This window comes from Eptatretus burgeri, chromosome 18 (genome assembly GCF_056783735.1).
Source record: "Eptatretus burgeri isolate ZD-2024b chromosome 18, Ebu_testis_v1, whole genome shotgun sequence".
Taxonomy (NCBI): Eukaryota; Metazoa; Chordata; class Myxini; order Myxiniformes; family Myxinidae; genus Eptatretus; species Eptatretus burgeri.
Genome location: NC_140978.1, coordinates 5,854,143 through 5,873,986, shown reverse-complemented (window position 1 = coordinate 5,873,986; position 19,844 = coordinate 5,854,143). Strand labels below are relative to the sequence as shown.

Here is a 19,844-nt window from a genome sequence, read left to right as displayed (position 1 = left end):
CCAAAATAGAAAGGATTAGGTAATCTAAATCCATCGACATGACATTTTGAAGGATTCGACAAACCACTCTGCCAAGATGCATTGGGATACCACTCAAATTTTGTGCAACACAGGGATTTGGGTGGAGGAGTGGAGAACGTTTTTGGGGGGAGATTTTCACCATAATTTCCTTGGTAAGTTTTGATATTCTGGTTTGTTAAAGCTATATTATAATGCACCAAGAGTATACTTGATGCACTCCCATCATTCCGACAAGCAATTCAATTCAATTTAAGATTGTAATCAGATAAATCACCAGTATCAGCAAGAAACAAATAACTCCAAAACAAGATCTTTCTCCCTCAAAGACACATGCTCTTACTCAAGTCAGTCATCAATAGGCTCATGCCACTGGCACTTTCTCAAGGATGACTGGAATACAGCATGGATAAATAATAAAATGAGACCTTCATGCCCCATAGGACAACTTTCATATGTTGAGAATAAAGATTCATTCTAACACCTCACTGACCTGCTTCCATAGCCATGGTAATTCAGAGATTCTCAGTAAGCCCATGCTACTCTCAGCAAGCAGAGTACATATTCTACATCATCTTTCCAATACCAGTGATTACATAATGGGCAGTGAAAAAGCAGCATTTAACTTGTACACATGGGCACTCCATAGTAGCATGCTCTGGACAGAAATTGAGAGTTCCTGGAAAAGCATTCAAATTTAAATAAAGCCAAATGCAATCGTACTGCTATTCTTTGAACCACGACATGGACAATTATGGATTGGATGTACTCACTTAACACAGGTTAAAGAATGAATCAGGATGCTGCAGAGATTGATGCACAGAGACAATTGCGAATATTATCAAAAAGTGTACTTTGGATTTTGGGTATCAGCAACACTCAATATTTGGAGGTGGATTTTCTCACAGATAATCCAAAACAGTAGGCATCTCTGTTTTCAAACTTTCCCGGTTTTAATTTAATTTTATATTTGCGGAATATAAGGCTCAACGTGGAGCTGTCTGTCTGTCTGTCTGTCTGTCTGTCTGTCTGTCTGTCTGTCACACACACACACACACACACACACACACACACACACACACACACACACACACACACACACACACACACACACACACACGACTGCTAGATGAGACAAACACAGCCACTGAGCTTGGGGGAAGTGCAGTCACTTCCCGAGATAACCTTGGTACAAGCGACGTTGCAACAATGGCTCCGACTTTCTCAACACACTCAGCAGAGCATTTCCAAAGAAAGAATTTCCTCTTCCCATGAATGCCACCTATTCTTAACCTTTTAAATGCTGAACGTCAAGCAAGGAAGCAGCATGTACCATTTTAGAGAAGAAAAAAAAATCCATGAGGTACTTACTTTCTTCTCCATTACATATTTTGTGGGTCATCCATGCCTACCAGTGGTTCCCTGGTTATCTTAACCAGCCGCTACCAGGTAAGTGCCCAGGGGTATTGCATCTATGTTTAACCCTTGGTATGACTCGGCCAGGATTTGAACCGCCGACCTCCCAGATTCGAAGTGGACGCTGTAACCATTATACTACCGAGGTTTCCCTTTAAAAATAAAAATGAAACTAAAAATATTTTCTTTTCGTTCTAATATTTTCATATAGGTTAAGCAACCCTACATTTACTCGATTAATATTCTCAGGAAATCAATATCAATAAATAATTTTCTAAAACGAATTTTTTTTTTTTAATGAATCCATTTCAGAAATAAAGTGGAAAATTGCCAACTGACAAATCTTTTATGTCTGCTTAACAACACAAAGAATATATCAAGCCAAAATCAGAGGATAACAAGATGTGCATGATTCTCCTGAGACTGGAGCAGCTCAAATATGCCTTACCAGGAGCTCCACACATAGTGTTGATCGCAGTACTCTGTGAAGACAGAAGTTCATCCAATAGCCGCTGTGCTGTAGGCAAGATCTGCACAGAGAACATAAATCATGTCCATGTGATCAGCAGAAGGGTATGACGAGGGGCTTTCAGCATATCGAGTAGGCCATGTAAAGCAGATCGAAACCACATGTATCTATCGCAAGTTTCATGGAATCTAGATGGAGAAGTGTAATGGAAGCTATTGCCATATCTCTTGTGCAGTTTAAAATGTATTTATTATTATTATTATTTAAAATTACACCCAATCAAAAATACAAGGCACATGCGCATGCACAAACATGTGCGGTGTGTGCACATTTAGCCCTCCATGGATACTTTTATGTACTTACCTTATCTTACCCAATTATATTGATTTACTTTTGCAACCAATTCTCTCTTGAACTAGTCAAATGTCCTTGTATCCACGACTCGAATTGAAAAACTATTCCACAAACCAACTACACAGTTAAACTCGTAAAAAAGAATTTGACGCATTTGCGTCAAATGATATGCCCCACGTTAGATGTCAACCCACTGTTATGTTTGAAGAGACAGAGACAGAGAGACAGAGAGAGACAGAGACAGAGAAAAAAGATAAGTCAAAGAGAAAAACATTAGATGCTTCGAAGTGGAGTTATGATCTGCAAAATGATTTTCAAAGGGCATTTCACCTTTGACCTGTTGAACCCAAAATTTAATCAGTTCATCTTAATTGCATCAGTCCATACTTGTACCAAGTTTGATTGAAATCCCCCCCTCCTGTGATTCACAAGTTATTGTGGTTCCAAATATTTTAAATTAAAGGTCACAAGACAATAAACCTTTGACCTCTTGAATGCAAAATCTAATGAGTTCATTTGCATCATAGTACAGTCCATACTTGTGCCACGTTTGGTCAAAATCCTTTCAACAGTTCACAATTGATGGTAGAAACAAAAATCTGATACACACGTATGGACTGGATGAATGGACGGACGACCTGAAAACGTAATGCCTTCTGCGCCTTCAGCTGTGGAGGCGTTAAAAAGAGTCCCTTCCTCAATTATGTTCCAACTTTCTTTCACTTAAAACTGTACCCTCTCATCCTATACTCACCTACAATGAATTCTTTTTTTTTATGAACTGCTTGCAACGAGACTACCAATTCTTTTTCATCCTTACTATAATTCAGACTGGTGTTTGTTTGTCACGCTACTCCCCCTACAGTTCTAGGCTGATTAAATCCACATTTGCTACATATGATCAACATGACCCCAATTAGTCTATAGGGGTGTATTTATCCTTGCCGGTGGTCTTGGGGGGGGGGGTGGGGGGGAGGTGAAAATTCTCCATGTAAATGTTTATTGTGTAATGGCACCTCCAGGTGCCACCAAATAAAGGTACACAACCTGTCAAAAGTTTTAGAACACACCCATTTTTCCAGTTTTTACTGAAATTTAAGCAGTTCAAGTCCAGTGAATAATCTGAAATGGTACAAAGCTAAGCGGTAAACTGCCAGAGGTTAAAAAAAAAGTTTAGGTTACCAAAAACTGAAAAATAATGTAAATTTCAGAGTTGTTCCCTTTTCAAGAAACAAGTAATGGGTTAGCAACTGCAGCAGTTCTGCAGCAATGGAAGTAAATTAAGCCTTGAAAGTTGATGCAAACAATTCCAACAGGTGTCCCAACATTTGTTGATTAGTTACAAACCCCCTATCTGTATAAAAGCAGTGTTGGAACAGATTGTGTTGCGACACCCTCTGAAGCATTATTTGAACAATATTGCACTGCAGGAAGTAGTACATTACTATCACAATGGCGAGAAAAAGACAATTAACAAAGGAAGACAGACAGACCATTATCGATATATTACTAAAACTCTCATCTTGTATATATGTATGTATGTATTATGTATGTTCCAGAAATACAGCCAAAACGGTACACGATAGCGCAAAAATTTTAGTGCCACCTTACTCATCATTCTCCGGCTGTGTGCAGTATCAAGTTTCAATAAAATCGGGAAATGAAAAAATTATTTAAAAAAAATCAATTCCCGATTCAGTCAAGTACTCTTCCGGAGAATTTGATCAATGCAAATAACCTCAGTGGTATAGTTTCGGTATAAGCAAAATTAGATGTTATTCGTTGAATGGATGCTGGTGAATATGCCATCGATGTTGCTGGGTTAAGTTTGCCTCCAATTCATAAATATGCTGCCATTCATTAATGGAGGAGGAAGATGTGCCACCAACTTTTATGGCTTTCAGAAGAGGTCTATTTTTTATTAAATATCTGTTCATTTTTTGCATATATTATATATTATATGTGTGTGTGTGTGTGTGTGTGTGTGTGTGTGTGTGTGTGTGTGTGTGTGTGTGTGTGTGTGTGTGTGTGTGTGTGTGTGTGTGTGTGTGTGTGTGTGTGCTTGAATATAGCTGTCAATCAAAAAAATGGTGATATCATAAGTATGAAGCAAATACCCAAAGCAAAATATAGTACCCAAAGTGGTGACGTTTGCAACATATCCCCACTTCCCCCCTTATTCCATCAATTCCTTTGATTTTCGTCATTTCGATATTCGTCGCACGTTTCTGGTACGTATCCCCGACGTCAACCAAGGTCTTGCTCTATCTGACATTCGTAGGCAACGGGTTCAATGCCAGTACTCCTTATCATCATATATATATATATTACTAAAACTCTCATCTTGTATGTATGTATGTATGCATGCATGCATGTATGTATGTATGTATGTATGTAGGTATGTTCTTAAAATACAGCCAAAACGTTAAACAATAGCGCAATTTTTTAGGGCCACCTTACTCATCATTCGCCTGCGGTGTGCAGTATCAAGTTTCGTTCATATCGAGCAACGAAAAAAATTGTGAAAAAAATCTATTCCCGATTCAGTCAAGTACTCTTCAGGAGTATTTGATCAATGCAAACAACCTCAGCAGTATTGTTCGCTGGAGCCATCTTTTTTTTTTTCTTGAAATGATTTTTTTCATAAACCGCTGTCACAACGTGAACCCCATGGGTTCACGGGTCGTCTAGTATATAACTAAAACTCTCATCTTGTATGTATGCATATATTTGTTGTTACGGTTCTCAGAATCGTATGCATACAACATACAGTTGTCCCGAGTCAGTTATTCCATTAATAGACATGTAGTTAGGTCCCTACCTTTTGTCTAGTGGGAAGACAAGGGAGTGCGTTGCGATGGGAAATTAGTTAGGATTAATAAATCATTTTTCCCCTTTTATTTTATTCCCTCCTTTTATGATGCACGGTGCCATCATCTCGCTTGCTACCCTCGTTTTGCTGGCCACAGCGTACCACCGTCGACCCGGACTCTCACTTTCTGAGTCAAAATCCCGACGTTCGGCTGAACAAACGCTGTAGCTGTACCACCATCCACCTGTCAAAGGCCAGACATGCGCGGCGTGGGCGGACCATACAGGAGTCTGGCTGAAACCCAGCCCAGAAAGGCGGACCACATGAAGGACAAGCCCAATTGGGATGCTCGGATCGGACGATGGCGTCGGTTTCGAAATGGCTCCTCCCCTAACTCCAGCCTCTATAAAGTACGGAGCAATCCTCAGAGGTTGGTCGGAGATGGGAAGAGAATTGCAGATTGGTTGGGAAGGGAATTGCAAGTTGGTTGGGAAGAGGATTGAAAGGGGGTTGTGAAGAGAATTGCAAGTGGGTTGGGAAGAGAATTGCAAGTTGGTTAGAGGAATTGAGAGAGGTTTTTGAGTATTGAAGAAAGAGTAAGGAGAATTGAAGGAGAGAAGGAGTCATTGAGAGTGAGTATTCCTGCCACTTGTCTCCGCCGACACGAAGTCGAACCGCACTTTGCTTCTCAACTAAGTCTCCTGTCTGGTCCCGCTTTCTTTTCCTTATCTCCGACCTCACGACCTCGACGAACGGCCTCTTGCCTGGTCCTGCCTGCTGCTAATCTCTCGCCTCCCTCCCTTTGGACTCCGCTCTTCTCCACTCGAACTCCCCTTCTGCAGACACGATCTCCACACGTACGGTTGTGGCCGAACAACTCAACCATTGTCGGGTGTCACACCATGGAGCATCCCTCCCCCGAAACGCTCAGGTACTGAGAAACTGTAACCTCAACTCCGTCCCTCCCTCCCTGGCTGCAAAAGTCCCTTTCACAATTGGGCTTACTTTGTCTGAGTGTGTATCTGAGTGTTGGCGCCTGTCCGTAAGGTAAGCCTGTATAAGATCTTTTATTGTTGTGATTGTTGCTTTATTAATCTCACGTCATGTCTGCTTTGTAAGTTGCTTGTAAAATTGTTGCACCCCACACCTCTCCCATCTTTCCCAGCATTACACCCCCAATAAACCTTTGTTGTGCCACATGCTTTTCCTTGCTTGCTTTTAATAAATAATTGTTATAGAAATGTTCCCAGCTTGCCTTTGTCTTTTCCCTCATTGGTCCAGCATGGTTCGGATCCAGGTTTAGCTGGGTCTTTATTCGCAATGGTCCATTCCTTCCAGCCGGTACGTTCTTGGCAGTCGGTCGGCTGCATCCGATCCGGAAAGGTGATCCGATCTGGAAGAGTGATCCGGTTCGGACAAGGCGTACCGAGGGCGTGGTTCCCCGGTGTTTATACCGCGTGGTTAATTAGGTAACCCAATTCCATAGGCGGGAGGACCCTCGGTCACGCGGTTGAGTTATTGACGCCCACGGTCGGTTAAGCGACCCACCGCGTCACGGAATTATCCGTGAGCGATGGCCCAAAATTCTGGAGAGTCTGGGAATTGACGTAGCTTCCCCCACTTCGTGGTCTTCTCACCCGACCCCGCCAGCCCGCAACAGTTTGGTGTCAGCTGTCAACAAATTGGTATCTGGAACGGGATTCGAGCCAGTGGTGTGCTTAGCAACCACCCCCCCCCCCGAAATTAAGAGCAGGATCCAAATTTGAGGTAAGTATCGGTATGGACCATAGCGGACCAAGACGAGCTGGTTCAGGTGGGTTCTGAAACAATGATAGAGGAATCCGTGGTTCAGGACGAGTTTTGAGGGAGATCTTTCCCAACAGCCATACCCAGAGGTAACATTGGGGGAAACGACGATGCTTGAGGACCCCCTACATCAAATTTCTTTCCCAGAGGACCTAGCAATCCCCATGGGATCCACACCCGATCACAGCAGATCGGCTTCGCCAAAGCCATTTGACATGAACCAGATGGTGGAGATACTAACACAAATGATGGAATGGGGGCAAAACCAACAGAGGAGTGATATGCAAAACTTACAAAACCGAATGAATGGGAATATGCAAGCACTGAAAGGGGATTTACAAAACCGAATGGATGGGAATACGCAAGCACTGAAGGGGGATATGCAAAACATGGGAATAAACTTACAAACACAAATGAAGGCGGGTCAGGAGGAAATGAAGGCGGAGCTAGCAGAGGTAAAGGGCGAAATGAAAAACATGGACCGGAAAATGGCAAATGAGATCCGTACTGTAGATGAAGAAATGACCGAGTTGAGGGGGAGTGTGGAGGCTGTTCGGACCGCGATGATGACGGGCAAGGTCGAGGTGACGAGTGAAACCACGGTGGTCAGGAGAGAAACCTGTAAAATCAGACAGGTCGAGACAAAGAGCCAGGAATTGGGCATCATAAAAGAGACGCAGGAATTAAAAGAGGTGAAAGAGACGCATAAATTAAATGAGGTGAAGGAATTGCACAAAATAAAAGAGGAGCAGACAAACAGAAATGGAAAGGGACATTGAGGTTGAGCATGTGGAATGTATTGAGACCCAGTGCGAGGGTCAGATTAACCTCCCGCAGGAACAAGGGGAGACGATATGCTCCCTCGAGGCAGACTGTGACGAGGTGAGTCCGGTAAGGCTATTCGAGGTGGAGCGGTTGCATGGTGCGAAAGAGCACATGCCGAGCTTTGGGGGGATAGAAGCCCCAGGATCTCTTGGGCTAACAAGCCCCAGTGTGAGTGCCGGAGCATGAGTGGAGTGCAAATGACATGGCATGTGTGAGTGCACGTGGGAAAATGGGGCACGGACCGACCCAGATGGGAGTCGTGGGTCGTGTAACAGACGGAATTATTTCGGAAACCGCGCCGGCTCCACGGGACGCTGCGTGCGAGATCAGTTCCGTGTTTTGCAAACCACACAAGCGCGGACGATTGCATGATGGGAAGCCGGCATTGAAACGATCTACGACAGGTACAAGGCCAGAGTGTGAACGGCTAAAATGGAGGAAAATCGAGGGATCGAGTGAATTTGGCAAGAGTATGGCTCCATGTGAGCAGGTGTACAGTGCCCAATGTGCTGCGCACCGCGAAAGGTGTTCGCGGGACGAGTGGAGCAGGTCCCGGGGACGACACAGCCGGGCCCGTGCGTGTGGCAGGCCTCGCAGAGCGGGCCGCGTGCGAGTGGCATCAGCGAGGATCGCGCAGCACAAAGGCCAGGTAGGTAACGCATGGTGGTTTGCATGGTGGATGGCCCGAAAGCATGCATTGAATGCAATTAACGGGGCGACGTTACGCTCTCTTGTATCGGCCAAACAAAGGGGACGAATGTACTGTAAACCACAGCCCTGGAGACGCAAGGCTCGTCGAGCCTTGCCACGACTACACGATGTCTGGCGAGGATGTAGCGAACATCCTCGCGGGGGCAAATGAGCATTAGTTAGGGGAAGGGTTTAGCGTTAGATGGACCGGCCCATGGGGTATGAGCAGTCCTCCATGTTGCCTGGTGGCATCAGTTAGGGGGAACTTAGGATAGAATTTAGAATGGATTGGAGACATGGACAGACAAGGAACATGTAGTGGGGACGTAGCTTCGTGATAGAGTTAAATGGAACGTGCATTAGAATACGGGATGATGGGGAGCACGAATTAGTTAGGGGAACGTAGTTGGTAAAGTGCCAGTGTTGGAGTGAATTAAAAAAAAAATGACGAGTGAACGTGGGTCAGCGGGCCCGAGTGTGAATGGAGTGAATGTGGAATGCATGGTGCAAACGAATAATTGGGGGGAGGAGTGAATCCCACCCAAGGGAACCCGGGGTTAGTGTCATAAAAGTGGGTGGGTGAGTTAAATTAACCAAAAGGATGTCGTTTGGTTGTTGGTGTTGAACGAAGGCATAAAACCTTTTGTAAGGTGCAGGAGACTATTAACCGGCTGGGAGTGTGGCTGGTGAAATATGCGTACTGAGTATCGGGCACCCCGAGCACCGAAGTAGTCAGCCAGAGTAGGCCATGGGTCCAAGCGACTGAGTTAGTGTAATGGGCACGGGTACCCACGGGAAAGGGACCGGGAGCCCAAAATGCCACGTGGGCATCGACGGGGAAAATGCCAGGAAGGGCATTCCCCACGTTCATAAGGAGTAGGTAGGCTCAGAGACAGCCGCAGTGACCCGGGTTGCCGAAGATAGAGTTTGGCAGGTGGGTAAACCTGCCCATGGAGCCACGCTGCAAAGCCACGAAATTGTGCAAGAGCACAGGAGAAAATTTGCGGGCCAGGCCCAAATTAATAATGAACACTAACACAGGCAACGGGAATCGTGGTTGTTAGAACTGACAGTTTAAAGAGACAGGCATGTTGAAAAGCCCTGGGGATAGATTAACATGTAATAAATGGTAGGATAGATAGAAAACGTGTACCCCTTTGCATCATCCATCCCTTCGCTGTTTGTAGGCCGCTGGACTCACCTTGGAAATTTCTGCATTCTGTGGGAGCTATTCTGAGGCTGCATTGGGCCTCGAGACAGATTCACTTGTCTCTTCCTCAATACAATCAAAAGGGATCTTAGGGATTGGGAACAGACAGTCAGGACAGGTTAGCCGAACAAAGACAATAAGGGGGTTAGGGACACATGTAATTATAAAATAAGAAGAAGAAGAAAAAAGTCTAAATTTCGTTGTTTTTTTTGTTACAAGCTAATGGGGGTGGGTATGGACAAGGACAGGCATAGGAAATAGATTGGGGGGAGACCGTAGGGTAGGACCGAGCCCGTCTGCGGACCGACCAATGCCACCACACTCCCTTCACAATCTCACGAGATCACACCGAAGCCGGCCAGCTTCATGTGCCGACCTGTTGTTGCAATGCACCTTACATGGTCTGCATTTGCCATGCCTTTTTCTGCCTTTGCCTTGACTCCATTTGCCATACCTCCCCATGCCTTTATTTGCATTGCCATATCACCCAACCTTACCATGTGTGCCAGGACCATCTTTGTGAAGGTGTTGCAAGGACTGCCTTGCAGGCAGCCGCGTTACCGGGGACTGCATTGGTGCAGCCCGGACATCTATCTCCTTGTTGTTGTATAAAGGCCAGTTCAAATGGACTGTGAGACGGCGTGTGGCCTGCCGTGTTAGGGTGAGTTGCCTCCAGCAGGCAGGAACAGGAAAAGTGATAAAAACCAAAAACAAAGGACCATTGAGGGCCCTGAAGACGCCTGGTCATCGGTTGCCTGCTGTTGCTCTCATCCCCGAATGTTGCCTTAATTGTTCTCTCCTTAAGTCACAGGTCCTGGGCAATGGGTAATGTAAATATTAGAAATGTGTATAGTTCTGACCCACCTGGTTTGTTTAGTTCCGGCAATGTAGTTAAGTTGTCCGTATGAGTCAATACAGGTTATTTATTTTTGGGACATGTATTGAAAATGTCGCATTCAGGAATCCGTCGGAAAAATGTACTCGGGGAACCAACACCGAGATGCCACATGAATGTTGACGACTCGGGTTGAGTCGAGCAAAAGGGAGTGGGTTAGTGTTACGGTTCTCGGAACCGAATGCATAAAACATAGTTGTCCTGAGTCAGTTATTCCATTAATATAAGTGTAGTTAGGTCACTACCATTTGTCTAGTGGGAAGACAAGGGAGTGCGTTGCGATGGGCTATTAGTTAGGATTAATAAATCATTTTTGCCCTTTTATTTTATTCCCTCCTTTTACGATCCACGGTGCCATCATCTCGCTTGCTACCCTCATATCGCTGGCCACAGCGTACCACCGTCTACCGGGACTCTCGCTTTCTGAGTCAAAATCCTGACGTTCGGCTGGACAAACTCTGTAGCTGTACCACCAGCCACCTGCCAAAGGCCAGATATGCGCGGCGTGGGCGGACCATACCGGAATCTGGCTGAAACCCAGCCCAGAAAGGCGGACGACGTGAAGGGCCGGTCCAATTGGGATGCTCGGATCGGACGATGGCATCGGATTTGAAATGGCTCCTCCCCGAACTCCAGGCTCTATAAAGTACGGAGCAATCCTCAGAGGTTGGTCGGAGTTTGGAAGAGAATTGCAGGTTGGTTGGGAAGAGAATTGCAAGTGGGTTGGGAAGAGAATTGCAAGTTGGTTGGAAGGAGAATTGAGAGAGGTTTTTGAGTCTTGAAGGAGTAAGGAGAATTGAAGGAGAGAAGGAGTCATTGAGAGTGAGTGTTCCGGCCACTTGTCTCCGCCGACACGACATCGAACCGCCCCTTGCTTCTCGACCAAGCCTCCTGTCTGGTCCCGCTTTCTGTTCCTTATCTCCGACCTCACGGCCTCTTGCCTCGTCCTGCCTGCTGCTCATCTCTCGCCCCCCCCTCTTTGGACTCCGCTCTTCTCCACTCGAGCCCCTAATGCAGACACGATCTCCACACGCACGGTTGTGGCCGAACAACTCAACCATTGTCGGGTACCACACCACGGAGCATCCCTCCCCCCAACGCTCAGGTACCGAGAAACTGTATCCTCAACTCCCTCCCTCCCTGGCTGCATGAGTCCCTTTCACAATTGGGTTTACTTTGTTTGAGTGTGTGTCAGAGTGTTGGTGCCTGTCCGTTAGGTAAGCCTGTATAAGATCTTTTATTGTTGTGATTGTTGCTTTATTAATCTCGCGTCATGTCTGCACTGTGTCTGCTTTGTAAGTTGCTTGTAAAATTGTCGCACCCCACACCTCTCTCATCTTTCCCAGCATTACACCCCCAATAAATCTTTGTTGTGCCACATGCTTTTCCTCGCTTGCTTTTAATAAATAATTGTTATAGAAATGTTCCCAGCTCACCTTTGTCTTTTCCCTCATTGGTCCAGCATGGTTCGGATCCAGGTTTAGCCGGGTCTTTATTCCCAATGGTCCGTTTCTTCCAGCCGGTACGTCCTTGGCAATGTAGCTCGGCTGCATCCGATCCGGAAAGGTGATCCGATCCGGAAGAGTGATCCGGTTCGGACAAGGCGTGCCGAGGGCGTGGTTCCCCGGTGGTTAAACTGCGTGGTTAATTAGGTAACCCAATTCCATAGGCGGGAGGACCCTAGGTCACGCAGTTGAGTTATTGGTGTCCACGGTCGGTTAAGCGACCCTCCGCGTCACGGAATTATCCATGAGCGACGGCCTACAATTCCGGGGAGTCTGGTGGGAAGCGACGTAACTTCCCCCACTTAGTGGTCTTCTCACCCGACCCCGCCAGCCCGCAACAGTATGTATGTACGTACATATGTATGTATGTATGCATGTATATTCCCAAAATACAACCAAAACGGTACACGATAGTGCAAAAAATTTTGGCCCACCTTACTCACCATTCTCCTGCGGTGTGCAGTATCAAGGTTCGTTCAAATCGGAAAATGAAAAAAAATTATTAAAAAATAAATTCCCAATTCAGTCAAGTACTCTTCGGTAGAATTTGATCAATGCAAACAACCTCAGCGGTATAGTTTGCTGGAGCTATGTTTTTTTTAATGATTTTTTTTAAACCAACCACTGTCACAACGGGAACCCATTGGGTCCATGGGTCATATAGTACATCCTAAAAATCTGATTTGCCCTTTATATTGCTGTCTACTGTGCATGCTGTCTGCTTCAGTATTGTATTACCTCTAAAACTGTCTCCTACTATTACAAGACATGCAGTGAGTATTGAAATGGCAGGGGTGGGGAAGCAGCAAAGGGGGGGAGGGGGATAGAAAATGATCAAGTTTTCATTTTATGTTTGTGGCCAAGCAAATAAATAAATAATCTATATATTAATACTGAAGGGCCAATTTTGTGCTCCTCCTAGCGGTCGCGTCACGTTTTTCTCAGTACTGTGACCTGGACTGAAAGAGACTTCGTACCTGTAAGAGTGCATCGCACATAGTGGCAATAGTCAACTTTCAAATCTGAAGCAGAATAAACACTTTTCGTTTTACATGACGACGTGTGACGTCACCGCTGAGAGGCGTCAGGACGTCATGACATCATCGGTCATTCGGTGACGTCATTACGTCTGCCGTCAACAGACCGTTAACGCTGAGAGGTGTAATTCCACTCCTTGAAAAAAGCGTCTGCAATGTAAAACCCTCTGCACATGCTGACTACCTCAGAATGTGAATTTGACACAAAAAATGTAACAAGAAACATTGTATCTTCTATCTATATATTAATACTGAAGGACCAATTTTGTGCTCCTCCTCACGGTCGCGTCACGTTTTTCTCGGTACTGTGACTTGGACTGAAAGAAACTTCGTACCTGTAAGAGTGCATCGCACATAGTGGCAACAGTCAACCTTCAACTCTGAAGCAGAATAAACACTTTTCGTTGAGATGGGGGCAAGGAGTGAAGAGGCGGGGGCGGGGGATGAAGAGACGGGGGCAGGGAGTGAAGAGGTGGGGGGCAAGGTAAGCAAATTTTTGGGCGGGGGTAAGCAAATTGAAAGCGGGAAACGGGGGGAAATGCGGCGGGGGCTGGGGTGAATTAGGTGGGGTCGAGTGTGAGGGGGTGAACAGGGGGCGGGGGCCCAGGGGAAAGTGGGGCGGGGAGTGAAGAGGCAGGGCCGGGGTAAGCAAATTGAAGGTGGGGGGGGAATGGGGCAGGGACGGGTGATGAGTAGGCGGGGGCAAGCACGCCCTGTCCAGTCCATGTCCCTCGAGTGTGGGTGAGCTGGTGAGGGTGGTTGAATGAACGGAATCCGTCTGTGACGGGGCTTTGGCTAGTTATTATATTAATACGCCAAGCCATATTTTGTGGACATATCTCCTCCGTAACTGCCGGACAGATTGTCGCCACTTTCGGCATGCGGATGCTCTGTGGTCTAATGTACAGCATAGGCTATGTGAGATCGCACCAGATGGACAGGTTTGGGAATTTTTGGCGATTTTCTAATTTTTACATTCGTTTGCATGGTGATGTGTGACGTCACCGCTGAGAGGCATAATGACATCATGACATCATCGGTCATTCGTGATAAAGTTCAAATCCCAAATTATTTCTGTTTGCAGAGTATCTACGTGCACTCTACATGCGAACTTGTTCCAAGCACGCAGCATGTTCTTCTGACGCATACCATTATTTGGGTGGTGTATAGGTAAATGAGAGCTCTGTATAGGAAAAAAATAACAACCCAGGTTACGTGCATGAAGCAAAAACATACCGGTAATTCAAAACACTGCACTACATTAGAAAACGTGGGGACAGGAAAACTGTACTGTAAATGTTAGAGACTTGTAATACCCTCCCCCACTTGGAGACGGCACGACACGATACACATTTACATAGAGAATTTGCGTCCCCTCCTCCTCCTCATCCCCACCTACCCAGACCACTGGCAAAGATTAAAAAAATACCCCTATACATTAATTGCGGTCATGCTGATCCAAAGTAGAAAGTCTGGATGTAATCAGCCCAGAAATGTCGGTGGTCTTTCAGTCTTCAGGTCGATGGTCTTTCTGTCTTCCCCCCCCCGTCTCCTCTCCAGTCTCACCCCCCCTCCCCATTGTCTGGGATATGACCCCCCCCCCGCCCCATATTTCCGCAGGGCACTCAAGGTCCGCCAGCAACCCCCTTCTGGTAAAACTACCAAAATCAAGCATCACTGCTCACCTTCACTCTTTCATTCCTCATTTTTCCCACCTTTGGAACAAACTCCCACACTCTCTTCAATTCCACTCTTCCCTCCAGGTATTCAAAACAGCTGTTCACCACCATCTCATATCTTCCCCCATCCAAAACCATGATCTTTTCTACCCTCGCTAATCCACCCTAAACCCACCCATCTTCAAATTCGCTGCTTTCCTTCCTGAAAATCCCTGTAGCGTCCATCTTGTTTACCCTATGTACCCCACCCCATCCCTCTCACTCCACAGATCTCCTCATGTGTCTGTTTCCCACTGTTTTGTCCTTCCCACCTCTCTTTTCTCCTGCTCCTCTTTGTTGTGCGTTTGCTCTCATACAAGCCTCGACAGTGTATGCAAAAAATAAAAATAAAAAAACTGTAGGAGGAGTAATGTGACAACACACACACACAAACAAATTCTGGTCTGTGAATTGTAGTCAGGATTATACAAGTATACTAATGTCCTTGTAGTTCATGAAAAAAGTACACCGACATCTCCAAATGTCTTTGCCCTGCATGCGGATTATGTACAGGCTTTGCATGAGCATGTGATTAAAGTAGAAGCTCAGCCATGAGCCCTCGGTCATCCATATAAATAAGTAAATAAAGGAGGAGGCTCCCACTAAACAACTTCAGTTGTTATTGGCATTAGCAGAAAAAAAATTCCACAATTGCATAATTATGAGGCAAAACAAAGAACCTACCAATTAACAGAAGTCTGGCAGGGATGTAGGCCTAATGCTGGTTTCACATGACAAGAGAATATAATATGCAACGTTTCAGCACAAAAATTCAATCACATGGTGTACTCAGAGTGCATCATGCTCCTAAAAATAAAATTCAACTACCATTCTCTCTTCTCTTTCCACAAGGAAACATAAGACGGTCATTGAACAAATTCAGCCACATTTCGGTCATGAAACAAATCATAAACTTCATAGCATGAGGATATTTATGGTGGGTGCTCTTGTGAGTGCTCAATTGAGACAAGAAAGGAAGAGTACACCATTTAGCAAACATGCCATAGAGAGCATCACAAGCTTGTGAAAGAGCTAAAGATGGGGAGTGAAAGTTTTTGAAAGATCAAAAGGACAGTTTCAGCACATTCTGCAGTTTTTTTGGCCACAGTGTAAAGTAGTTAATTTCACAAGAGCTAATGTGTAGCAAGTATGGGGAAAGCCTGAGGGGTGATGCAACCTCGTCAGAGAGGGGTTGGCACAATCATTAAAAGACATGCCCAAAATGCATTTGTGAATGTGAATGAGTCGAGTGAGATGGCAAAATCAAGCTTCGATTAGCATGATGTGCATGTGGCATGCAAAATGGGCTTAAGCAAATATATTTAAAACTCCAACATCAATGATGAACTATCTGTTTAATAAAAAAAAACACAATGCCAAAGAAATGTTGCAGTGCACCATTTACAGTCATTACTTCTACCCAAGTTGCACCAATCTAACACAGGCCTCCTGTAATCAATCACCTGTTGGGGAAGTTCGCTGATGAGATATTGGGCAAACTTCTGCAGCTGGTCCCTCTGAAGACGTGACAAAGATTCTGACACAGGTGCACGAAGACATACCATCGCCGCCTGATGTATATAAAAATAAACAAAATGAGGGGGGAGGGGGATTAAGACATGTCAAAGCTCAACATTTGTTATAACGATTGCAGAAGCAAAACAAACAGGCGGCATCAAGCTGCCTCCCTCTCGCTGGGGACAGAAAGCACCGAGGACCGCATTGAATACACTAGTTCCGAAGGCAGTTAAGACCGAGCTGAAATCAGGAGCTTTAATGGGATGAGCTGCACAAGAGGCACCCGATATCACACTATCCGACATGTATTTATATGATGAAGCCAGGCACTGCAGCTTGATGAGACTTGTTCACCCCATGCTGTCGGGAAAGGAGGCCTGAGCTTTGGCGAACTCCCTTTAGCAAAGGTCTGACCGTTGAGGAAGAGAGAAACCAAGGTTTCTGGGATTGAGAATTGCTCTGATTGAACGATTTTCATGGGAATGAGAACCGAGCTGAGGCCTGCAGCTTTCGTGAGTCAGATGGCCATGCACGTGGCACCCAGAGTTGCGCTGATCGACACGTGTTAGGGATGCGGCCTGCTGGGTTTTTCAGATTATCCTGTCCAGGGAGGGCGAGACCGAGGAAGGAAGGAAGGAAGGAAGGGGGAGACCAAGGAAGGAAGGAAGGGGGAGACGAGGAAACCGAGGAAGGAAGGGGAAACTGAGGAAGGAAGGAAGGGGGAAACCGAGGAAGGGGGAACCGAGGAAGGAAGGAAGGAAGGAAGGGGGAGACCGAGGAAGGAAGGAAGGGGGAAACTGAGGAAGGAAGGAAGAAACCGAGGAAGGAAGGAAGTAAGGAAGGGGAGACGAGGAAACCGAGGAAGGAAGAAAGGGGGAGACTAGGAAACCGAGGAAGGAAGGGGGAAACCGAGGAAGGAAGAAGGAAACAGAGGAAGGAAGGAGGAAACGGAGGAAAGAAGGAAAAAAACCGAGGAAGGAAGGAAGGAAGGAAGGGAGAGACGAGGAAGGCAGGAAAGGGGAAACGAGGAAAGAAGGAAGGGGAAGATGAGGAAGGAAGGAAGGGGGAAACGAGGAAGGAAGGAAGGGGGAAACGAGGAAGGAAGGAAGGGGGAAACGAGGAAGGAAGGAAGGAAGGGGGAGACTGAGACAAGGCATAGCCGAGTGTGCCCCGGATACCACATGGGAGGTCGCGTGGATCAACATCATTGCCACTTTGGGGAGGGAGGGCGAGATGAAGCATGGATATGGAGACAGCTTGGTCCATGGGTCATGGTTCATTGCTGTGGTGAAGAAGAATGCTTCAGTACTGGGGAAGGCTTCCTTAAATGGAACACGGATAAGGAGACAGCTTGCTCCAGGAGTCATGGTTCCTTGCTAAAGCCACTGTCACACCTTGACGTTTTAGCCAGCGTATGGCAACGTATCAAAATGTATGGAAAACGCTGGCGTACGCTGAACTATTGATGTTTTTTTTTTCCAGTTTTGGGTGTATTCATAACAAGTTGGACGTATGCATAACGTATTAGTAACGTACACACAACGTTTCGATAACATATAGATAACTTATACCAAACGAATGCTTAGCATGTTGTCGGCGTTCACAACCTATGCCCAACGATAGTCTAACGTATGCATAGCACGCGGCAGCGTATCGCCGCCGATCACATGGCGTAGCCCATTAAAAGGCTGCGGCTCAACGATTCAAATCATAACCGCACTAGACATCGAAGTGTCAAGCCGCTGTCACACCTTGACGTTTTAGCCAGCGGATGCCGACGTATGAAAAATTTGCCGAATACGCTGGCACACGTCGAATACGTTATGGGTAAGTTTTGTATACGTTAAGAGCACGCTGAAGCACGCTGGCATACATCATAGTATGCCAAGTACGTCGACAAATTTTAAGCATGCTGAAAATTTTTCGACGTATGCCAGCGTATGACGCACATGTTCCGCATACGCTGGCCATAAGTTATAGGCACGTTATGCGATCGTTGACACACGTCCACACACGTTACTTGTAAGTTACTCATATGTCGAAACACGTCGAGGTAATGTTTAGCGTACCCGAAACTTATTTCTAACCTATGAGTAACGTGCTTTGAACCTATGAGTAACGTGCTTTGAACCTATGTGTAACGTATCACCAATGCATATTGACGTATGTTGATGTTTATGACGTCTTCCGGACGACCACAGAACTTACTGAACATGTTACTAACTTACAGCTACCGTATAATGGCGTATTGGCAGCGTTTAGGGGAATTGGTATATAAAATGGGGTTCACACAGGAGGAACCCATCAGTGTTCCAGACTCCATGGTTTTTTTTTTTCTTCGGCATGACTGTGATGTTGACACTTCGATTTCTAGTGCGGTTATGATTTAAATCGTTGAGCGGCAGTCTATTACTTATATTATATTATAACCGCACTAGAAATCGAAGTGTCAACATCACAGTCATGCCGAAGAGAAAAAAAAAAAACCCCAAAAAACCATGGAGTCTGGAACACTGACGCTAAACATTATCTCGACGTGTTTCGACTTATGATAACTTACAAGTAACGTGTGTCGACGTGTGTCAATGATCGCGTAACGTGCCTACAACTTATGGCCAGCGTATGCGGAACGTGTGAGTCATACGCTGGCATACGTCGAAAAATTCTGAGCATGTTAAAATTTGTCGATGAGCTCGGCGTACTACGACGTATGCCAGCGTGCTCTTAACGTATACAAAACTTACCCATAGCGTATTCGACGTGTGCCAGCATTTTAGACAAATTTTTAATACGTCGGCATACGCTGGCTAAATCGTCAAGGTGTGACAGCGGCTTAAGATGAAGATAGATGCTTCAGGACCAAGGAAGGCTCCATTCAGTGTTATAAGACCGACAAGTGGAGATGACCAGTGGCGACAGTGCATACGCGCACGCACGCACACACACACACATGCACGAGTCGTGATTTACACTCATATTATACACATTATTATGCATATGTGATCATGCACATATTGTATGTGGCAAATTATAATATCTATACACAAACATTGATATGCGATCATACACAATACACATATTGTAGGTGAGATATTATACATACATATTTATATGTGATCATACAAATATTATCCACGACATATTAACAAATTATTCACACACATCTCACACACACACACACACACACACACACACACACACACACACACACACACACACACACACACACACACACACACACACACACACACACACACACACACACACACACACACACACACACACACACACACACACACACACCTTTTCTCAGAACTCACATTTTGGATGCGGAACAGACAAAGTGCCACAACATGAGAACACCATTTTGCACCAGCACCGCACGTGCAGCTGCATGAGGTCACACGGCAACGGTCAAACATCACAGCCACGTTGTATGCACCCTTGCTCTGGTAGATATTTTGTGGAGGGATGACTGTTGCGCTCAAGTGGAACCCTGTGCACAAAAAATCACAACACTAATTTGAAACTCAGGTTTCAGAACTTGTCCACCTGCCATACATTCAATTTC

At 45.6% G+C, this 19,844-nt stretch overlaps 1 protein-coding gene across 5 annotated transcripts in view; it reads right to left on the bottom strand.

Moving 5' to 3' along the window:
- The window catches only part of ZSWIM8 (zinc finger SWIM-type containing 8), a 273,025-nt gene that overhangs the window by 133,775 nt on the left and 119,406 nt on the right, over positions 1-19,844 (bottom strand). For 4 of the 5 annotated variants that reach the window (XM_085863632.1, XM_085863633.1, XM_085863635.1 and 1 more), the window contains 3 exons: positions 19,594-19,769; positions 16,219-16,326; positions 1,883-1,964 (listed from right to left, as the gene is read on the bottom strand). In XM_085863632.1, the coding sequence (XP_085719758.1) occupies positions 1,883-1,964; positions 16,219-16,326; positions 19,594-19,769 (366 nt within the window). Of the gene's footprint in view, positions 1-1,882; positions 1,965-7,383; positions 7,555-16,218; positions 16,327-19,593; positions 19,770-19,844 lie in introns of those variants that run through there. The other variant, XM_085863637.1, reaches the window with a different exon arrangement.